This window comes from Epinephelus moara, chromosome 4 (genome assembly GCF_006386435.1).
Source record: "Epinephelus moara isolate mb chromosome 4, YSFRI_EMoa_1.0, whole genome shotgun sequence".
In the NCBI taxonomy this organism is placed as follows: Eukaryota; Metazoa; Chordata; class Actinopteri; order Perciformes; family Serranidae; genus Epinephelus; species Epinephelus moara.
The window spans coordinates 45,229,796-45,251,572 of NC_065509.1; the positions used below are offsets into that span (position 1 = coordinate 45,229,796).

General features: G+C 44.8%; 1 protein-coding gene across 2 annotated transcripts in view; it reads right to left on the reverse strand.

Moving 5' to 3' along the window:
- Window positions 1–951: 951 nt before the first annotated feature.
- slc36a1 (solute carrier family 36 member 1) overlaps window positions 952–21,777 on the reverse strand; it is a 49,522-nt gene continuing 28,696 nt past the window's right edge. The window contains exon 8 of one of the 2 annotated variants that reach the window (XM_050042541.1): window positions 952–5,426. In XM_050042541.1, the coding sequence (XP_049898498.1) occupies window positions 5,155–5,426 (272 nt within the window). In that variant the 3' untranslated portion in view covers window positions 952–5,154. Of the gene's footprint in view, window positions 5,427–11,252; window positions 11,426–21,777 lie in introns of those variants that run through there. The other variant, XM_050042542.1, reaches the window with a different exon arrangement.

The following is a 21,777-nucleotide window of genomic DNA, read 5'->3' on the forward strand; positions in this document are numbered from 1 at the left end:
CTTATGGAGCAAATCAATCATTGTTACAAACAAATTACCAACATCTCCATGCTGTCTAGATGCAATATGTGTATTTTCAGATTTTTGTTTTGATAACTGAATTTTTTACAGTGGTTTGAAATCTGCTTTTCCATGCACGGACGGCTGCTAAACCTGCACGTCTGGCTTAGTCAGTTTGTGAAGCTACACATGAATTGTCACTGACTANTTGTTTTGATAACTGAATTTTTTTACAGTGGTTTGAAATCTGCTTTTCCATGCATGGACGGCTGCTAAACCTGCACGTCTGGCTTAGTCAGTTTGTGAAGCTACACATGAATTGTCACTGACTAATTAGCTCAGTCAGATAGAAAGTGATTCTTAGTCTCAGAGGTTGTGAGTTCAAGCCTCAGCTGATGCAAAAGTCAGATTGTGTTTCTAAATTCCTAAATGTCTTCCAATTCTTCTGCTTGTTGCTCAGAATTGCCTAAAAATGCCCGGACCCGACCCATCGCTGCGCAGCAGCTACAATTCAGGTTAAAGTGTGAAGAAGCAGCGGGTCTGTGGGGCAGCTGAGTGAAGTGGAGCCTGAGGAGGAAGCACTGGTTAGCCCTGGTTTCACTACAGGCAGATTCACTCGCTACAGGGGCTAGGAAATAAAACCTGAACAGCCAATCAGAGTGATCTCTCTCACTGACAAGCTCCGCCGCCAATTCAACATGCTCAACCGGCCGAAAAGCCGCCGCTGCCAAAGTGCCGACGGTGCGGGACACACCGCAGAAACTAGGCCGACAGACGCTCACCGACGGCTGACCGTCGGCTTGGTGTGTCAGGGCCTTAACTCTCAGAAGAATCAAGACTTTAATAAAACCATCTTTGAACAGCTCCAAACACAGACGGCAGAGAACATGTTCAATACTTTAAATATTATTTATTCATATACAGGAGTGAAGAAATGACAGAGCGCTGAAATAAAGTGGGTTATCTGTTTTTAATGATCAAACACAAATTCAAACATCTGTTGGATCCAGTTTTTATAACTGCTGTTAAACATCAGTGTGACTGGAGGACGACGTGTTGGACATTTGATCTTAATTAATCTATAAAATAATAAATGATTGACAGTTAAAGGGGATCTATTGTGCTTTGCCTTATTTTGTGTTTATATATATATATATATATATATATGTAGGTAGAGTAGAATAATGACCACAGATGTTTAAAGACACCTGGATACAGCGTTGGAGGCGGAGCCATGTTCATTCCTGTAAAAGACACGTGAAGCCAAAATCGCTCCGCGTCATCACCCTGACGATCAGCGCCTCTTCTGCATCACTGGTCTCAGACGCACAGAGACTCACGGCTGGGTGGCCAAGTGGTTAACTTCCTGTTTAGCGCTCTGCTGACTTCAATGGGAACAAAGTGATTTAATCTTGCAGCTCATCTGGACTCTCCTGATGTCACCGGAACGAACGGTGAAACAAATCATCTCTCAGGGGTTGTGACATTAAAGAATTAAAAACAGATCCACTGATTAACAGTCGTCTCTTTCCTGATGTGAGTCAATGGGAAATTTATTTTGCGGGTCCCATCGCATCATGTGACGGAGCTCTGACACTGCAGTACCACTGTTTGGCCTGGCACAGTTGGTGGCGCCTGAACAAAGGTCATCTGCTTCAGCTGTTCACACTACATACACTGCTACATGTAGCTACATGCTAACGTCAGGGAAATGTCATCTTAGCTACCGATGTCGTTAATTTCTCCCAGATTTCAGATAATATTCCCGCTGGAAAATGTCCGTGTGCAAAGATTCAAGTTCAGAAGCTTTGACTGGAGACTTTTAACAGTAGAAAGTGACGTTATTCTCAGTTAGTTATTCCCCGGCTGAAATGACACTGCAGAGATGTCGAGATATAGAAGCTCCAGAAATGCTGACCAATCAGAGCAGACTGGGCTTTTTTCAGGAGGCAGGATTAAAGAGACCTGGAGACAGCGTTGGAGGCGGGGCTCTATGGACATGGCGTCATGTGATGGACACGGCATCACGTATCGGAGCAGGAAGTCTGAGTTACAGTTTGGCCACTATTTCAAGTTGGCTTCAAAGCCCGGCGCTGTCACTGGGGGGCGTGGCTTCAGACAGAAGGTAAATCAGGGTGTTCATCAGAGACAGGATGAAGAACATAAAGTGTTTTACTGTAAACATGTTCTGGTAAAAACCAAAACTGCACGTATGAACCTGAACATGAGCAGAATACATCCCCTTTAATTTCATCACTAGCTGCAGCTGTAAACGATAATACAGTTAGTCTTCTTTGGGTAGCTGCACATCATCATCATCATCCTCATCCTCATCCTCATCATCCTCATCATCCTCGTATTAAAGTGTCCAGTGGGAAATTTGGAGCAAATCTCATCAGACTGTTTTAACAGATAAAAGTTCGTCAACAGGCGACGAGAAAAAAACTGTTGTTTAAAATAAGGTGAGACGTGTGTGTGTGTGTGTGTGTTCGTGTGTGTGTGTTCATGTGTGTGTGTGTTCATGTGTGTGTGTGTTCGTGTGTGTGTGTGTGTGTGTGTGCGTGAGACATTTACATGTAAAAACAAAATGGATATTTACAGAAAAACACCATCAGCTGTGTTTGAACGATCAGCTGTTACAGATCTTTACACGTAAGGCTCAAAGCTTCACTTCTCTGTACACACACAAACACTGCGCACACACACACACACCAGTACAGAAGTCTCGGATCACTAAAGCACACGGAGGGATGGTTTCTTCTTCTTCATCAGTATAATACACCTACAGCTCCTAATTAAAACATGTTTTATATTACAGACATTTTACATTATTTTACATGCAGAGCCTCTGAAATTAAACACTTTAAAGGTTTAAGTCTAAATAATAAAAAACTACTCAATGGTACCCAACCATTAATTTAGTAAATACATAAAAACACATAAAAAAAAAATCAGATCCCCAAAAATAAAAGTTTTAAAGAAAAGGAAAAACATTTGCAACATAAACACAGAAAAACTCTGTTTTTCTAAACTCTGATATATTTTTTATTTTTAATCGTTTGTTTAATAAATGTGTCTGATTTTGTTCTGGGGTCGAGTTTCACTTCTTTTTTACTGATTCTCATTGTGCTCATCGATCAGGACCAGGGCTGCAACAGAGCACATATTCATGGTGGAATAACTGTCTCAGGAAATTATTATCACTGTCGGCTGCAGTGAGCCTCAAAGGAATAAACACAGAGGGGATTTATTTTTAGTTAAACAGAAGCTTTTTATTACTTTAATTAAAACTTGAAGCCTTTTTTTAATGAAAGTCTCCCTTTTAAAAAATAACTAAAATAAAAGGAGATTCTCTGTCTAGTTGTTTTAAAGTAACGTAGATGAGTAACGCACACGGGGAGATAACAATGTTCACACCACAGTCAGACCTTGTTGCAACTCTGATCTGTCTCATCAAACCCTGGTTCCTCTGAACAACTAAAACACACAGACAGTAAAAAAGACTTTTAAACCTTAAATAAATAAAAATGTAAATGTTCTTTATCTCCTCATTAAAAAGTTTAATTTCTGTTTTCCCTTTGAGTTTCACCTGAGCTGAATGTTCCAGCGTTGTCATGACAACAACCACAGAGAGACACGCGTTTGTCTCTACGTGAAATTGCATGGCTGATGGTGTGTCGTCCACCGACGAAACAAATGTTGGAATCGTTTTCCTGAACGTTTCATTCAGTATCTGAGGCGGGGGTCGACAGCCTGCAGCTACGGGGCCACATGTGGCTCTGTAACTCTTCTCCAGTGGCTCCCTGCGACTCTGGCAAAAAATTATACAGAAATTAAAATCGGCTGTTTTATAAATTTTTCATTTTTCATGGTCATTGGCCTTGTGTCATTCTTACACCCTCAATTGTAAAGATGCGTAGCCTGCACACAGGATTATTCAGACGTGATCGTGCGTCACGCGGCTCGTCGCCTTTTGCTTTTTGTTTTGTTAAACTTCAGTAGCGAAGTCTTCTCTTGGAGCCAGCTGAGGATTCTAGATCAACAATACAGAGTTTAACAGCGCGTGGACACATTTGTTTGTCGCCCCCTTGTGGTTAAACGTATTAGTAAATGCTCATTTAGATCTGTTGGTGATGTTGACGGGTGAATTTAGACTTCCTGTTATCTTCATTATGAGGATCCCACATGTTCTGCAGCTCCAGGCAGATTCTTTCAGAGCTGATTTGGCCAATGAGTAAAGGTTACTGACCCCTGATCTCAAGGTTCTTCATGAGATGTAGGTTTTCCTTTGGTAAATGTTATTTACTCTCATGTCTCTAAGCTCCACTGTGAGCACTGCGCTCTGACACATGTGAACCTACAGTCAGGATCTGATGAGCACAACCAAAAAGCACAATTCTCAAAGAATCCAAGTTTCTTATTTCATTTGAATGACTGATTTTTGGATTTCAGAAGTTTCTGTAACAAGGTCAGAACATTTGTCGTAACTCGACCCTTCTTTGTTCTGCGTTTGGTTAAAATAATCTCTTATCGTTTGAAGTTACAGTCAGTTCGATGACGGTGTGTGTGGTGTGTTGTCTCTGTGGATGTAGTGCGCTGTTTAACTGAATAAGGCAAAAAATCAAAGTGCAGTAAAAAATGTTGACGTGTTTTTCTCTAAATGAGGTGGAGGGCGGTCAAACTCTAAAAGCTGTGAATGAGAAGCTGTTTAAGCAACAAGTCCACACTGTGTCGGCGACAGCGTCTAATCTGGACGCTAACACAGTTTGGAACGACCGAATGGAGCCAGCTGTGAGGTAGTTTGATTAAACATCAGTAAAATAAAATTACCTCTAAACTCTCTCAGATCTTGTGCAGGCAGCTGCTGCCTGAAGGAATGATTTAGTCTTCATCAGATTCATATCGATTATTGTCAGATTGCACTAAAGGTGTGGACTTGATGAGCTGCGAGTGACCGGCTGCAGTCGTGTGTGTCACTTACACCTGGTGACACGACACGAGCACCACGGATCCTCTCAGCTCCATCCTGCTCCTACATGTGACAGACTAATGATAAAACAGCCGCCGTGTCAACAGCAGCACAGAGAACAAATAAACATGTGCCCTAACATGGTTCCTACATGTCCTGGGTGTGTCGCGTCCACCTGCTCTTCATCACTGGACCAGGTAGGTGGACACGTCCCCCTCATGCTTCATGTTCCGGGTGATGATCTGCTCGATGGCGATGTAAGTTCCTGTGACGAACCCGACCAGCCCGAACACGCTGATGACGATGTTCTTGAGGATGACCAGTGGCGACAGGCCCTCCGTGTAGAAGGTTAGAATCTGGAGGATGGGAGGGAAGATGAGCGCCAGGAAGCTGCTGCTGATGGAGCCCACCAACGAGATGACGAGGTCCAGCTCCGGGATCAGGATGGCGAGAGCACCTGGAGGAGGACGAGGAGCAGAGAGAGATGGTCGAGTTGGTTAACAGACTTCATAACTTTTTTCTTGTCTCAGCTGTTAAACTCTTCAGACGCGTCCACAGTCGGACACACTGAGGAGACACAATCAGAATCACCACCTCACAGCCGCATGTCTCCATGTCTCCATCGTGTCTGTCCAGACTCACATGGAGACATGACAGGAGACAAAGCTTCAGATATGGATGCTGCTGTGAAGAAGCTTGTTAGAGAGACCACACCAGGCGGCAGCAGCACAGACGGCCTGGTGACTGCACACACACTGAGATCTGACCAGAAACACAGACTGACGGCCACTGGCTCACTGCTCCACTACATTAGCAGGTATCCCCCAACATGTTATGTCATTACCATAAAGAATATAAACATGGAATATAATTAACACATCATATTTACCATGACCCACCTGCTGATACTTAAACATAAACAGCATAATTACAATTACTATACATGTACACCAACACCCTGACCAAATGTCTGCTCCTGAGATATGATGATGTCACAGTCAAGCTGACCTTTGACCTTTTCACCTTCATTATTTTATCCTGTTAGACATTTGTGTCAAGTCTTGTGAGGTCACATTGACCACCAAAAATCTAATAAGTTTATCCTTCAGTCTAAGTGGATGTTTGTGCCAACTTTTAAGTCATTCCCGTACGGTGTTCTACAGATATCGTGTCCGTGAGAATGAGACCGATGCGACGTTATATTGACCTTGATCTCTGACCGCCAAAATCTAATCAGTTCATTGCTGAGTCAAAGTTAACGTTCGTGCCAAATTGAAGGACATTTCATCGAGGCCTTCTTGAGATCTCTCGTTTACAAGAAGTGGACGGACAGACGACCCAAAAACATAATGTCTCTGTCGTGACCTTGAGAGTCGTAAACAAAAGTTCAAAGAACGTCTGACTTTGTGGTGAAACTTATCAAGTCCGTGACCTTTGACCTCTGGCAAGGAGCGTCTTCTTGTGTGATTCTGTGTTCTTCTTATAGAAGACTGATGATGATGATGATGGTGGTGATGATGATGATGAACAGAGAAGCTGGAGGAGGAAGTCACTCTGCTGACACGGTGGGAAAATCAGAACTACAGTAGAGAACAGAAGGTTCAGGAGACGAGAGTGAAAGAAGGGATGGATAAGGAGTAAAGGGAGGATGATGGAGGATAAAGGGAGGATGATGGAGGACTAAGGAGGAGGAGCAGAGGAGACGGACGAGGTCAGAAAAAGATGACGCGATGTGAAGATGACAGATGGAGAAGGAGAGGGCAGAGACGGCCGCTGTGAGAAAACAAAGCTGTGATTGTGAGGATTGTTTTCCACGTGTTGGCGGCAGCGGTCACTGGGGGCCAGAGTCATCTGTTGCCAGGGAGACGGGCATAAACAGCAACAGGACAAAACAAGTGCCCGCTCAGACGCCATGCTGCATTGTCACGACCGACACTGACACACTCCACAGTCAAACCTTGAAATGCCTGCACACGGAGAATCGTTACAAGCATGGACACACCTTCAGAGCTGCGCTCGCTTTGTTACACACACACACACACACACACACACACACACACGGTTCATCTGTCGCCGTGTACACTGGCGTCTCCTCACAGCGAGCGGAGAGGATGAGTCGGGTGTTCTTGTCCGACAGTCATTACCAGCGCTGGATAAAAGACTCTTTGAGCCATAATCAATTGCTCGCTGCTGCATGTTCACAAAGTCTGTCAAATTAACCTACGGGGCGACGCCAAGGTCGAGCTTTCATGTGACAAGTATGCTGGAAGCTCCTCGCCGCCACATGCTCCTGGGAGTAAACCTGTCACTTCCAGGGAAAGGCCCTCGCCGGTGAAGGGTGCTCTTCAAACTACATTTGAAGCTTTCCTGGCCATCAAACAAGGCGGGCTCTGTGTGGAAGGAGGACGGCGAGGGGGGGAGTCGGGCATACCTCGAGATCGCACTGAGCCTTCACAGCAAATGATCCATGAGGCCGCAGCTGAAAGGCGGGCTGCTGTGTCCCAAGAGACGCAGAGCGAGGATCATCAGGCAGATTCAAAGGGCTGAAGGAGGGACGCTGCGAGCACACTAATGCCGCTGTGCAAACCGCCATCTTACACAAACAGAGAGAAGATACTTTCTTCCTGTTGGCCTGCTGGGGCTCAGCTCTGCTGCTCAGTGAGGCGTCTTCAGAGGAGACAATGAGACGCTGCTTTCATGATGTTGGTAAAGTCAGTGTTGATGCAAGCAAGGTGAACGGACGACCTCATCAAGAATTCATCTGTGAGGGTGGACGACCGCAGAGTCTAAAGTCTGTGTGACGACGGCGCTGCCAGGAAGAGGAAATAAATAATCATCTGCAGAGGGTTTATCTTAATATTAGTTTAATAACTCCACACAGAGGGAAACATGTCTTCAACGATTTCTAATGCAGCTGTTCATGGAAAATTTAGACCAGATATTATCATTAACTCCAGTGTCTCTGACAGTCTCCATCCATGTCAGTGAAAACATGGATGCTTCACACACAGAAGATCTATACAGTCAGCACAGTTTCAAGATTAGAGTCACCAATTCAGTATCTGACCAAATGTCTCCCCTTCTGTTCCTGAGATATGACGTTAAAACATGATGATGTCACAGTCAAGCTGACCTTTGACCTTTGGGATACTCACTTCTGTTCCTGAGCTGTGACGCTGAGTAACAGACACAAAGTGTTTATAAGTACTTATATAGTGTGACAAACATGTGTGTGTGAGGTTCTGTGATCATTAGTGAATGAATTCTTGAGTTATTGCAAAAACACATTTTGTGAGGTCACACTGACCTTTGACCTCCAAATTCAAGTCAGTTCATTGTTCAGTCAAAGTGGACGTTTGTGTCAAATTTGAAAAAACTCCCTCAAGGTGTTTTTGAGATGTTACATTCACAAGAATAATACAGACAAGGTCTCAGTAACCAAAATCTCACCAGTTCATCCGCGACTCAAAGCGGACATTTGTGCCAAAATTAAAGAAATTCCTTCAAGGTGTTTTTGAAATACTGCACTCATGAAAATGTGACAGACAGAGTTGCAGTGACCTTGACCTTTGACCATCAAACCCAATCAGTTATCGCTGATTCAGGGTGGTCGTTTGTGGCAAATGGGAAAAAGAATTTCCCTCAAGGAGTTCTTGAGGTAGCGTGTTAATGAGAGTGAGACGGATACAAGGTCACATTGACCTTAATCTTGAACCATCAAAATGATATCAGTTCATTGCTACGTCCAGATGGACCTTTGTGCCAAACTTTTTTTAAGATATTGTCTTCATGAGATGAACGAGGTCACAGTGACCTCTGACCTCTGACCATTGAAATCTTGTCAGTCCATCAGTGAGTCCAAATGAACTTTAGCGCCAAATTAAGGAAATTCCAACAAGCTGTTCTTGAGACATCACATTCACAAGCATGAGGTGGACGGACATGGATATCGCTGGTGTGGAGACATAAAAGTCTGTCACAGTTTCTTCCTCAAATGTCTCGTTCTGACCGATGATAAAAACCTCGATACAGAATGAAGAAGAGCAGCACGTCCTCACATCAGAGCAGCTGTAACTGTTGCGAGCGTCGAACTGACTGAGATGATGAATTCATTATCGTCTCTTAATCAAGAACTTCACTGTATAAATCACTCTGCTGTCTTTAAACCAGCTCCTCTACTCAGATCTATATTTCCTGTAGTTCTTCTCAGGCCACATCGTCGACCTCACACTGACCCTGAAACAGTCGCAGCTGCATCATTCTCGTCTCGTCTCGTCTTGAAGAAAGAATGAAGTTCAGAGCATCTGAAACATCAGAGCTCAGTGTAAAGAGATTCATCCTGAGCTGCGTCTGCTGGTTTGGAAAAGAGTTTGTCTGAGGAGAGGAGCTGATTGCTGAGTCAGCACGGTGATGAAGCAGAGGGACAGCGAGACAGAGGTGAGCCAGGGGTGATGTTGATGATGATGGAGAAATGGAGGAGGTGTTCAGACAGAACTACAGAGGAGGAGTGTTTGATGCTGAGTTAATGATCGTCAGGGGTCATGCCCGCTTAGTTATACGAGAGACTCTGCTGACAATGACTGCGTCAGAGAAACTGCAGATCAGCATGTTGAAGAGTTTCATGACTTCCTGTTTGGACCGTGATGGTTTATAGATCTGTCATTGACACGCTGGACCGACCATAAATTCATCATCAGGATAGGATGGCGTCCATGAACCAAACACTGAGCCGGGCTCAGAGAGGGTCGCCAAGAACGTCGGTTCGCCATCACACGATTCAAACAGGATGGAATAATGACGTCCACTAAACTGCAGAAACTGACCTGAGGCAAAGTCACTCTGCTCCGTACTGAGGAGGAACAGGTCCGGTGTGTGTGTGTGTGTGTGTGTGTTCAGTCAGAGCATCATAAGGTCGCCTTCTTCAAACAACAGCAGCTGAAAATGTCCGCTAACAGTAAAACCAATGAGGTCCAGGAGCTCCTTACCCTCGGAGCAGAGGACGAGATCAGCCGCCATATATCAGGGACGCTAAATGATTGTTGTTGACATGTGATGTCATTGTTATTGTTTATAAAGAGCTGCTGACACGTATGTTTTATGTCACACTAGAGGCTGACGCTGTTGTGTTACAGGTCACGCCTCTTTGGATTCTGTGATGTCATCATGCTGTCTGACATCACACACTGGAGCAAAGGAACGAAAGAAGGGACGCTGTAGCAGCTCTGTGGCGCCACCTTTTTTTAACTTGCAGTTTTTCCTCTGTGAGTTAGCTGCTAACTGCTGCTAGCTGCATTTTAAAGCTACTGGAAGTGCATTTTGGAGCTGTTACTTCCTCCACTGCCGGCTTAAAGACGAGACAACTCTGAGCCTTATCAAATTTATTACACAGAACAGCAAGGCGGCAGAACGGTGTGAGAATTCGTGCCTTAAAGAGTTAGTACGAACAGGGGGCTGTGAATGTGACGCAGACGTCTTTATTCCTCTGGCAGCTCTTTTATTTTGAATGATTTAAGCTTTCCTCCCCTCGAGTCTCTTTAATGAGCAGCAGAGCAGTGAGATCGGAGTGTGCCAGATCAAAGTGGGCTCCTGGCGGCTCCTTCCTGCTCGGTGACTCCTGGTGGCGAGGTGAAGAAAGCAGACAGTAGAATGGCCTCTGGTACTTCCTGTCTGACTGTGGAGAGGAGGAAACTGAGACCCTCCCCGTCCATCTTTGATCCGGCCTCAGAGCCTCCCTGCTGCTGGCTGGAGCTGCTGGCTCTGGAGGTAACTGACTGCACCTGGCCGCGGAGCTGTCTCTCTCAGTGGATTTAAAAGTTGTGGGCTCAGTTAAGAAATGGCTCGCTGAGTGTAAAGACAGACGGACCCTCAGAGTCTGTCCTTTATTTCCTTCTTCCAGCTGCGTATTTGAAGCAGCCCGGCCTGAACAGCATCTGTGTTGATGCTGCTGGCTGTGAAGGTAAAAGCTGAGGTTGTGTTGTCCTGCGTGTGGAGTTAAAAGGATCCGTCGACCCCCGTGATAAAGGTCATTGTTTAACACCAATTACCTTCAGCCTCTGTCTGGGCCTCGTCTCATCACACCAAACTGACCACCTCATCAGTTTTATAGATACTGTTGTTGTTCCAGAGAGGAGAAGACCCTCCTCTGCTGTGGACCACCATGTCACCTGATTTAGGAACAAATATGTCTGGTAGTTAAAGGTGTGAGACAAATAGGACTGAGAATACGACTGGATAAATGAGACTTTTCAAACCTGAAATTATCCTCCTACTGGTCAATTTGAATGAGCGTATGTTTGAGGAACTTCTGTCGACACACCCAGTGAGTTTTTTGCTGATTGGCCTGGTTGTGGAGTTAGGGCGATTTCTGTGCTGAGCCACGCCCCTTTTAACCCTTTAGAAACTGACATCCTGCTGATGGCTGAGGGACGTCGTGTGCATGATTCTGTTGAAGCAGATCTGAAATAAGAACCATAATATCCACGACATTTATTATTTTAGCAGCAGAAATCTCAGGTTTCTGTCCCCCCGTCACCATGTTGTGACGTCACACTGTGTGCAAACATAATTACTCTGCTGTTTCCACTGTAATGGCCACGGAGGAACACTGACTGCACTGTCCTGTTTATATATCGATCTAAAATAAAAATCATAACAGCTGAACATTAATTCTTTTGCAGCAGAAACCTCAGACTTCTGTCCTCCCTGTCGTCACGTTGTACACTTGTTATATTACGTGTGGTGCAGAGACGTGTCGTGTCGTCAGAGGAGTCACAACACCTTTGCACTCAAAAACTAAATTATAAACGTAATTCAAAGAACTTAAGAAGTGTTCAGAAATATTTAGGTTATTTTTAGTTTAGTTTTCTAATGAAACATTTTCAGTATTTCAATTATTCTGGTTCATTGTCTTATAAAACCTTTGAGCTCAGGTTGGACAGATTTTAAGGATTTGAGGAATTTGAAGATGCTCCGTGAAACGACTTCACAATAAGCAAACACACCAGTGAAGGCACTGACGGACTGTTTCTATCGCAGAGTTTAAAGGGTTAACTTTCATTGGTCAGTATCTTCAAATCGGGCTTGAACCTTAAATGAAAGATTCATTGATAATGGAAATAATGACACTGCTCAACACAGATTATTAACATGATCATTACTATGTGAACTAATACAAATACTCCGTATGTTCCCCAGTTTGTTCTCCAGAGGAGGAAACTGTGCAGAGGTCTTTGTTCTGAGGGACAGGTAAAACTTTGAGGAATGTACCTTTACTTTCAGAGCCGTCCTCCGTCCTGCCTCAGCAGGAAATAAGAATAATTTCACTGGATAAAGAAACACTCAGTGTGGGCCTGAGGAGGCGTGAGGAGACCTGAGGAGGCGTGAGGAGGCGTGAGGAGGCATGAAGAGGCGTGAGGAGGCCTGAGGAGGCGTGAGGAGGCCTGAGGAGGCATGAAGAGGCGTGAGGAGGCCTGAGGAGAAGGTATGTGCAGCAGGAGCTTTTAGAAAAGTACAAACATTTCCTTCCTCTCAATTCCAGTCTGTTGTTGGAGCAGCCGAGTGTTTTTCACACTGACTTTAACTTCAAGTGCAGTAACACACCAGGCCGGTGGTCTCACAGCCTGAAGCACTAAATGATCCACAGTTTAACCACGCCCACGTAAACACAGTGTTTCACCGCTGCTCTCGCCGAGAGGTCTCTGTGACTGAGAACATAAATGTTCAAATGCCACATGGAACAAAAAGCTCCCATTAAATGTGGAGTAAAAACAAGACCACGCTCTTTTATTATTGCGTTTCAGCAGCGTACGAAGACACACGCACATGCACACACGCACACACACACACACACACACACACACACACACACACACACACACACACACACACACACACCCTGTGCTGGACTGAAATAAGAGACCCTGAACAGCCGGCTGGGCTTCATATGTGAGTGCAGTGCACCAACTGAGACAGTGCAGTGTGTCTGTTAGTGTGTTGTTATTGTGTTGTTAGTGTGAAAGGCACAGCGTGGCTTCAGGGTGAAATTACAGCCGATGCAGGCGACTGTTTACCTTCAGGAGCAAAGACGACCATTGTGTGAAATGACTGCTGTAAATTGTGTGCTGCTGAGAGGGAGTGTGATAAATAAAGATGTCCGCTGCTTGTTTACGGCCCAGTTTCATGAATAAATCCATATCAATCTCTTCTGAAACTATGATTTGGAAATAATTGACGTACATCTTGAACAAAATGGAAACAGGCCGCCGAGAGAGCATCATATTTCCTGGATGAGAGAGAAGAGCTCAGATTATGAGGAAACATTCATGAGCAGGTGGCGGCTGCCTGAAGGCACAGACAGGTGAGTACATTAACTCTAACCTGTAGGCGTCCACTGAAAATGTAATGTCATGTAAAGGTGTGTAATATGCCCCTACATCATCATCATCCTCCTCCTCCTCCTCCCAAACAACACGTTACACAGAGTTCTTGTGCTGGCTCGTCTGACAGACGATAAACGGAGGTAGAAACACGGGAACACATCAAGGTTAAAGAGAGGACAAAGCAGTTTTTTACACAACACAAGTTTATTTTCTGGAGGCGCAGCGTGATGAGCTGCCACTCTTTCTTTGTGCTGCTTTGTACACCGACAAAATGTCATCAAGAGACCTTTGGGAGCTGCCATGTCATTTGTTGGAAATGCAACGTTTCATTGTGTGATACCTGCGAGATGCCAAAAATGAAACAAATCAACACAAAAGGCGGACTGCAGTCACAACAATGGGATCCCGTGAATAGAGGCCGTGATGTTCGTCACCGCCAACGCCTCCATCTCCACAAACACCAGGGAAATCAGTGGGGTCAATAAAATCCAAAGGGTTCATCCTCTGGGACAAATCAGAGTTCTCAGCATGTCACTGAACTACGTCACATATCTTCTGTCCAGACTCAGCTGGAGTTCTGCCTGAGGCCGGTCCAACACACCAAAATAAAATCTGTTCATTAGTGACGGGCGGGTCGACCTACAGCCTGACGGCCCCACACGCTGACCTACGGGTCAACGTTTGGGTCAGTTAGAAAATCTGGCAGGTTTCAGGCAGGTGGGTCATAAAGTGACGAAGCATAAATTATTACAAGTTACGGAAACACTGATTTTTTTGTGCCTATTTTAATTTTATTTATTTGTGTGCCATTTGTCTTTACCAGTACAGCACTTTGGTCAGCTGTAATATGTTATGTGATAAATAAATAAACCTGTTTGATTAAAATAATCCAACTTCTCTTCTGTATCTGTCTCACTACAAGCAGCTTCATCATCTGCACTGCTGAGCTCAGGCTCTTCGTTGTTCGAATTCTGAGCAGCAAGTCCGACATATTTAAATCTCTCCGGTCATAATGTCCAGTGAGAAAATGTCCCTCTGCAAATATGTAGGTCTAAAATCATGTGCTGACAGCAAGTGTCTCTGTGTCCACACTGAATCTGTTTATTTCCACTACACATCAGCTGTGTGCTCCAGATCAGACTTCATAACCACGTAACAGATGGGTTAGTGCTTTCTGTTGGTCTTAAAAGAGAAAACACATTTTATATTCTGATACTGACTGGAAATGACAATACAGCCAACAACAAGTAGGTCATTAGCAGAAACCTTGGTCTGCAGCTTTGGGTCACTGATTGAAGCTTATGTTTATGGGTCGGTTGGAAATTAACTTTCTTGTCCAACTGTGGCTGCTGGATTCAAAATCTATTTTTCTTATGCAGTACCAATGTGTTATTTTCAACCTAGTGTATTTGAATATTTTTGTATACTTGGATCCATTAACTGTCTTTGAATCATAACTCAGATCTGACTGTAAAGCTCAGAGTCTTGTGGATTCACTGAGTCCAGTTTAATTCATCTGTGATGATGTTAGTCCCCACGGTGACCCTTTCACTGTAGTGAGACCATTTTTGAAAACTTAACCTTTCTTTGTAAAGTGACATAACTTGGCGGATAATCACAGCCTTCATGATCCTACAGCCTTCAGGGGACTTTTGGTTTTCATAGCTTGACTGATGATAAGGGCGTTTGCCATCCAGTCCCTGAAAAATGCAGTTCTTACAGAAATCTCCAAATGTCGAAGTGACCAGAGGTGTGGTGTTCCTCCAGGTCTTTGTGTCTTAATTTGGGATTTTGGAGGAATTTTTGAACATTTTTATCAATTCTCGAGTGACAAAAAAAGAAAGAAGCTTAAAATCTGTGTAACACCTGGTATCAGCCCAAAAACTGTTGCAACAACTTCTGAGACATAACTGATCGTGGGAACAGCCGTCATTTACTTCCATCATAATGTTCTGAGCCCTGACACACTCTGAACTTCAAAGTTTAAACAGATACCTTACAGACACACAAAGTTTATTACAGATTCATGAGCAGAGAAACTTGACGCAGGTGCTGAGCTGCATCTTAAATTTGAGTGTTTTCAGGCTGCTTCGGGATCAATACCAACAGCTGAAGGCCGTGCTAACAAAGTGGACATGTAGTCAAAAGGCCTTCGATGTTCTTTTCACTTTTAGACAAAGTTGAATGAAAATCTGGAGTGATAAAAGTACGAAGCTCATCTCTTTGAACAATAAACATATAAGCTGTGAGCTCCTCTGAGAAAACTACAATGAAAACAGTGACACAAAGCGTCCAGCACTGTGGACAAAGACGCTCCCAGTGGACTCTGACTTTTATTTCCTCACAAGGTCTGAGGATAAACAAGAAAACGGCGCTTGGCCTGACATCACAATGACCCATCTACACTGAAGAGCCCTCAGGTGATACTTCAGGTTTCTGAGGGTCTGAGAGTCCAGGAGAGGCTTTAATGACAACAGTGTCGACCTGGATGTCCTGCTGCGGGAACTTTGTGTCCTGTTATGTCTCAAAAAGACACTGAGAGGCTGCAAAAAGTTTGATAATGAACAGAGTCCTGTTTGTCATCTTGTAACGAGGATGAAGAATGTGATTTACAGTCACAGTGGGATGGTGGATCTGTCTGACGTTCTGCTGACTGTCCTGTGGAGGAAGCTGCACTGCAGTTACCTCCTGCTGCACATGTGCAAACTGCCACATCTTAAACACTCAGACGTCCTGTCATGTCAGGACAATAAGCTACACACTGCATGCTCATATTCCCTACTCAGCCGCTCTGTGATGTTTTATACCAGAGGATGACAAAGGACGACACAAGTGAGGATCAAATGTTGGCGGCTGGACGGAAAACTGACTTTCTGATGTAGAGGAGTTGTTAGATTTTATCCTTGTGCTCTAATGTCTTGATTTCTGTGTTCTGAGATTTGGCACCAGCAACCAAAGTGACATCGACTAAACATGGTTAAATACACAACATCTGGAGCCTCTACATTTTAATCAGTCTGGTTTTCGTTCCTTTCACAGTACTGAAACAGTCTTGGTAAAAATCACTAATGATCTGTTGATGGCAGTCGATTCTGGGCTTTTAACTGTTCTCGTTCTTCTCCATCTGAGTGCTGCCTTTGATACCATTTCACATAACATCCTCCAAGAGAGACGAGCTAATGCTGGTATCACTGGTGCCACTCTTGACAAGTTTAAATCATCTCTCTCTGGATGTGCTCACTTTGTCCAGCTTAGAAATTTCAGATCAAACTCTTTCCCAGTTACTATTGGTGTTCCTCAGGGCTCCGTCTTAGGTCCCCTTTTATTTATTATCTACCTTCTACCTCTTGGCCATATCTTTTTTTTTTAAGATTTTTTTTGGGCATTTTAGCCTTTAATCGACAGGACAGACAAGTGTGAAAGGGGGAGAGAGAGAGAGGGGGAGTGACATGCAGCAAAGGGCCACAGGCTGGAGTCGAACCTGGGCCGCTGCGGCAACAGCCTTGTACATGGGGCGCCTGCTCTACCACTAAGCCACCGACGCCCCTCTCTTGGCCATATCTTCAGAAAACTGGACATTCAACTCCACTGCTACACAAATGACACCCAGCTGTATCTGTCCACAGAGCCTGCTTCCAATCTTCCACCCATTTACCTTTTCTTACTTTCTTAAACTTAGCGGTGATAAAACTGAGGTTCTCCTTCTACGTACAAAATCACCACAGTTACCTCCAAAATCCGGCTGCTGTACTGCAGTCGGCTCCCGGGAACAGACAGCCTGGGAGCCAGGTGGTTTGCGGCTGGATTTATGGAGCAGAGGATGAAGTTTAGGGTAAAACTGCAAATGACTGACTTTTTGACTCGTTGCTGGGATTGTGTCAGCTTTAAAGTTAAGGTTTATATTTCTACGGACTTAAATAAAAAGGCAGAGTGCATAGAGTGTCATAACGGTCGGGAAAACCCTGCTCTTCATTCTGACATCATGTCAGTGACATTCTCATGTAAACACAATGGGCAGTATGGAGGTCAGCACAATGGCCAAGGTCATGTCCATGTTTATCGTATGATGAGTCAATGATGTAATTATCCTGACAGATCTGCCCTACATGACCTCTGCTACAATGTGACATCATCGCACTGAGTTGGCCAATCAAATCCATGCAACACTTATATGCACAGGTCACAATTTTTCTGCACACCTGCCAACAGTCGAGGTGCTAAGTTTTTCATAGTATCATAAATCTGTGCAGTGTTTTGGTGTCTGGTCCATCTTCAGAGTCATGGATCTGTTACTCAGACCATCCTTCTGTATTTCATGATGGAGTGTGGACGGAGGATGAAGACTGCAGAACACAGGAAGGGTCAGAGGGACGGCCTATACAAGACGGACAACAACAGAGACTGCACATGGGGTCGCTTTATGTATAGACGGGGCCATATGAGCTTCATCAGGCTGAAACAGTCTGCTAGTATTTCATTTATGGTTCATAAATATACATTACAACATTCTGAATATATCATACAATTCATGTAGAGTTGCCTCAACGCAGTGAAAATACAAACCAAGAATACACCATGCTCCAGTGTGAGGGTCAGAGCTCTCTACCTTCTGGTGTCATTCATATTTTTAGGCTCTAAAAATGAGGTCACAGGCCCGAACACGTGGATCCGCCCTGATCTGGACTCGGAGTGAGTTAAGATGGTGACAGAGAGTATGAGGGAGAGACGACTGACAGCAGAGAGGAGGCAGGAGGAGCAGAGGAAGTGAGGGAAGATGGCGTTAGAGGGCGAGGCTGACCTTCCCCGTCCAGCAGGAGCTCCATGCTAAAGACAGAAATCCTGCGGCTGGACCCAGCCGAGCTGCTTTTAGCTCAGCTGACACATTCAGAGAGACTCGGTGTGGATGTTCGGGACGGAAGTCGTCACTCAGAGACGACGCTGCTCTAAAAAACATGACATGTAAGTTTAGACGCTGTTTTCTGATTGGTTCTCAGATGTGACCTTTGGGGCTTCCTGTCACTTCCTGTCGTCAGGTGAGACTCCTGCACTTAAGAGCTGTTACCTTATCTTACAGTGGGAGCTGTGATGATGACGAGGGCTGATGAAGAGGTGTGTAATGAGTCACTGACACCACACAGAGTAGGTTTAATCTAAAGAAACTGAGGTCCGTCTGGTGACAACTGAAACACCTGGACCTTCAGTGGAGTTCATATACTCTACACGGCCAAAAGTTTGTGGACAGCCATGTCCTCCTTCAGCTGCAGCTCAGGGACATCAGGGGTTTTTCAGTTGATTTAAATTCAAATAAGTGAACTGAGATAAAAGTTATTTTCTGATTAATTAAAAGTAATAAAATAAACGTACAGGTTCAGAGAAAGATATCTTTGTAGTCTAACAGCAAGCTTCAACTGATTTTGTCCTCTTCATATGATTTACTGTTGCTTTCAGTTTTTACTGTGGGGTCTCTGTGAACCCTTCCACCGACAGCAGGTTCATCACGTCAGCTGACATCTGACATCTGAGCTGAAACAGGCGCAGGAAGCAAAGGCCAAACAGCACAGGTGACTCAGCTACATGAGACGGAAAGGTGAACGTGTGTTTCTGAAAAGGTAAAAATATCATCTGCAGCGTGCAGCGTGTACTCCCAGCAGCACGCCACCTTTGTGCCGCCGTGCTCCGGGATGAAAGACGAAGAAGAGGAGGCTCACGCGACGTCCTCATGTCCTCTCTTGTTCCCATCAACAGCTGAACAACACACGCTAGCTGCTCCGCTCCAGCCTGTGGCAAAGTGACTCACACAAAGGAAGCTCTTTCAGAGCAGAGATGAAATGACCAGTGCGGCCGTTACAGCTGCAGCACGGGCAGGAAGAAGGATTTGTTTCACGGCTCGCTTCTCAGCACGTATGGCTGAATACAGCTCTGTATATTTATCTCCATTAACACAGAGAGATTATGGAGAGCACGCATCAGGCTGGATTTATCATGTGGATGATTATACATGTTTCAAATCATCCTGACGGCAGCAGGTTGTGTTTGTAGATGGATGTGTAACGGTGGAAACACTGGTGCCGTCTCTGTGTCACTAACGTCTCATCTCTCTGTGTCCTGGGCTCAGACCTGCGGGTGGAGGGGGCGGGGCCTCTATTGGAGTGAATTGCTTTCTGCTGCAGAGTCGCTTCTGATTCCAGTGGGAGTCATCAAAGCCAGAAGTGTTCAACCACACACACACACACACACACACACACACACGCGCGCGCGCGCTTCAAGTCTAAATCAGGTGCATCTCTGTGATGTGAGTGTGTTGGTAGGATCCAGCTGAGGGGATTGTTCAGGTGAGCTGGTTCATTCAGCTCTGAGCTGAGGGAGGTGACGAACACCATTAACTGCAGCAGATAAAGATAAATTAAATTAAACACACATTTCAAACACGCCCGCAAAAGGGGCAGAAATGAGTGCGTCCACCCAGATGCCATATTTCCATCACTGCTGAATTCTGACCAAATGTCTCCCCTTCTGTTCCTGAGATATGACGTTAAAACATGATGATGTCACAGTCAAGCTGACCTTTGACCTTTTGACCTTCATTATTGTATCCTGTTAGACATTTGTGTCACGTTTGGTCAGAATTAGTGAATGAATTCTTCAGTTATGGCCAAAAACATGTTCTGTGAGGTCACACCAGGGTTCCTACGCATTTGGAATTTCAAAATTCCATACTTTTCCATACAATTTCCAGACTTCTCTGCGTTTTTCTTCTTCCAGAAAATATGCAACATCTGAGTAAATATATCAGTGTATCATATTTCACATCATATTTAATTATTCTTAATAGGCGACTGTAGCCAAGTACCATAATGGCATGCAAATAAAAACTCAGGTAAGTTCAATGTCTGAGCTGAGGCAAAAAGGTTGGGACTCTGGGTGCAAGCGATGCAGTAACGAGACGTCTGTGTTTTTCCTTTCATGCGGCTCAGAATCGCCTTCTCCCCCATGTTGGCGATGTCAATCGATTTCACACAAAGCTTGCATCTAGCTCTGTGTGTGAATTGGGAATCCTTGGCCAACCAGTGTTTATATACAGTATTGTCAAGCCATCCATCCAAAAACTTGAAATGTCTTCTTGTCGAAGGTGCAGTGTTGGAGTGAAACCTGATACCTGGGGGGCTGGAGGAGGGTCATGGGGCAGCGGACTGGACATACCACTTGTCAATCAGGTAGAAGGGGCGGTATGTTTTCTGAGACGTTTGCTCGCACAAAAAATGTGCTTGGCCCGGCATAAAACACGATCCGGATTGATTACATCTTTTTTGGAAATACCTAATTTTCTATTTTAGAAAACAGTATTTTAGAACAGTGGTGACAGTCTGGAAACATAAATATTTTTCCATACTTTATTTTTCATTTTCCATACTTTTTAATACCTGGAAATTGATCAAATTTATTTCCATACTTTCCATACTTGTGTAGACACCCTGTCACACTGACCTTTGACCACCAATCCTACTCAGATACAATCAGTCCTGGAGTCTGATGTTTGTGCCAAATTCAAAGAAATTCCCTCAAGGTGTTCTTAAGAGATCACGTTCACAAGAAAGAGACTGACGAGGTCACAGTGACCTTTGACCACATTGTGTCCAATCAGACGTTTGTGCCAAATTTGTCGAGATTCCATCAAGGCCTTCTTGAGATATCGCTCACATGACTGGGAAGGACGGATGGACGGACAGACGGAGGTGAAGACAGAAAGAGGACTGTCTCGTGCAGCAGCTCAGAGGCACAGAAGGTGAGACATGTGGCAGGTAGACCGTCAGATATTTCCCTCAGCAGGTGTTAAAGAACCAGACAGAGCTGCGAGGAGACTGAATGCTGATCCACTGAATGAATGTGGCTCCATATCTGATGGATGTATGAACCACAGACTGTATGAAGACCTACAACACAGGAACATGATAGAGAACCAGAGGAGCCACAGACTCAGAAGGTTCAGCAGTAAGATTTGCTCCCAGTGCTCGTCTGAGCCTGATTACCTGATCAAACAGCAGCAGCTCTGCCTCTGGGCCCAGTCTCTGTCACAGCCTGTAACATAACTCTATCATGACACATACAACTGCAGGAAAAGAGGCAGAGCCATGTAGCATTGGTCCAGCTGCCACTCAGAGCCTCTCTGATCCCAGACAGCAGTAACAGTGAGCTCCTCCAGCCGTCAGCACATCTCCACTCAACGAGAACAGAGAGATCACTTCACAAGGAATCTGCCTGCACTCAAACGTCCTGACCTCTGCAGCCGCAGCTCCTCAGAGACACACACACAGACACACAGACACACAGACACACAGACACAGACACACAGACACACAGACACACACACACACACACAGACACAGACACACAGACACACAGAGACACACACACAGACACACAGAGACACAC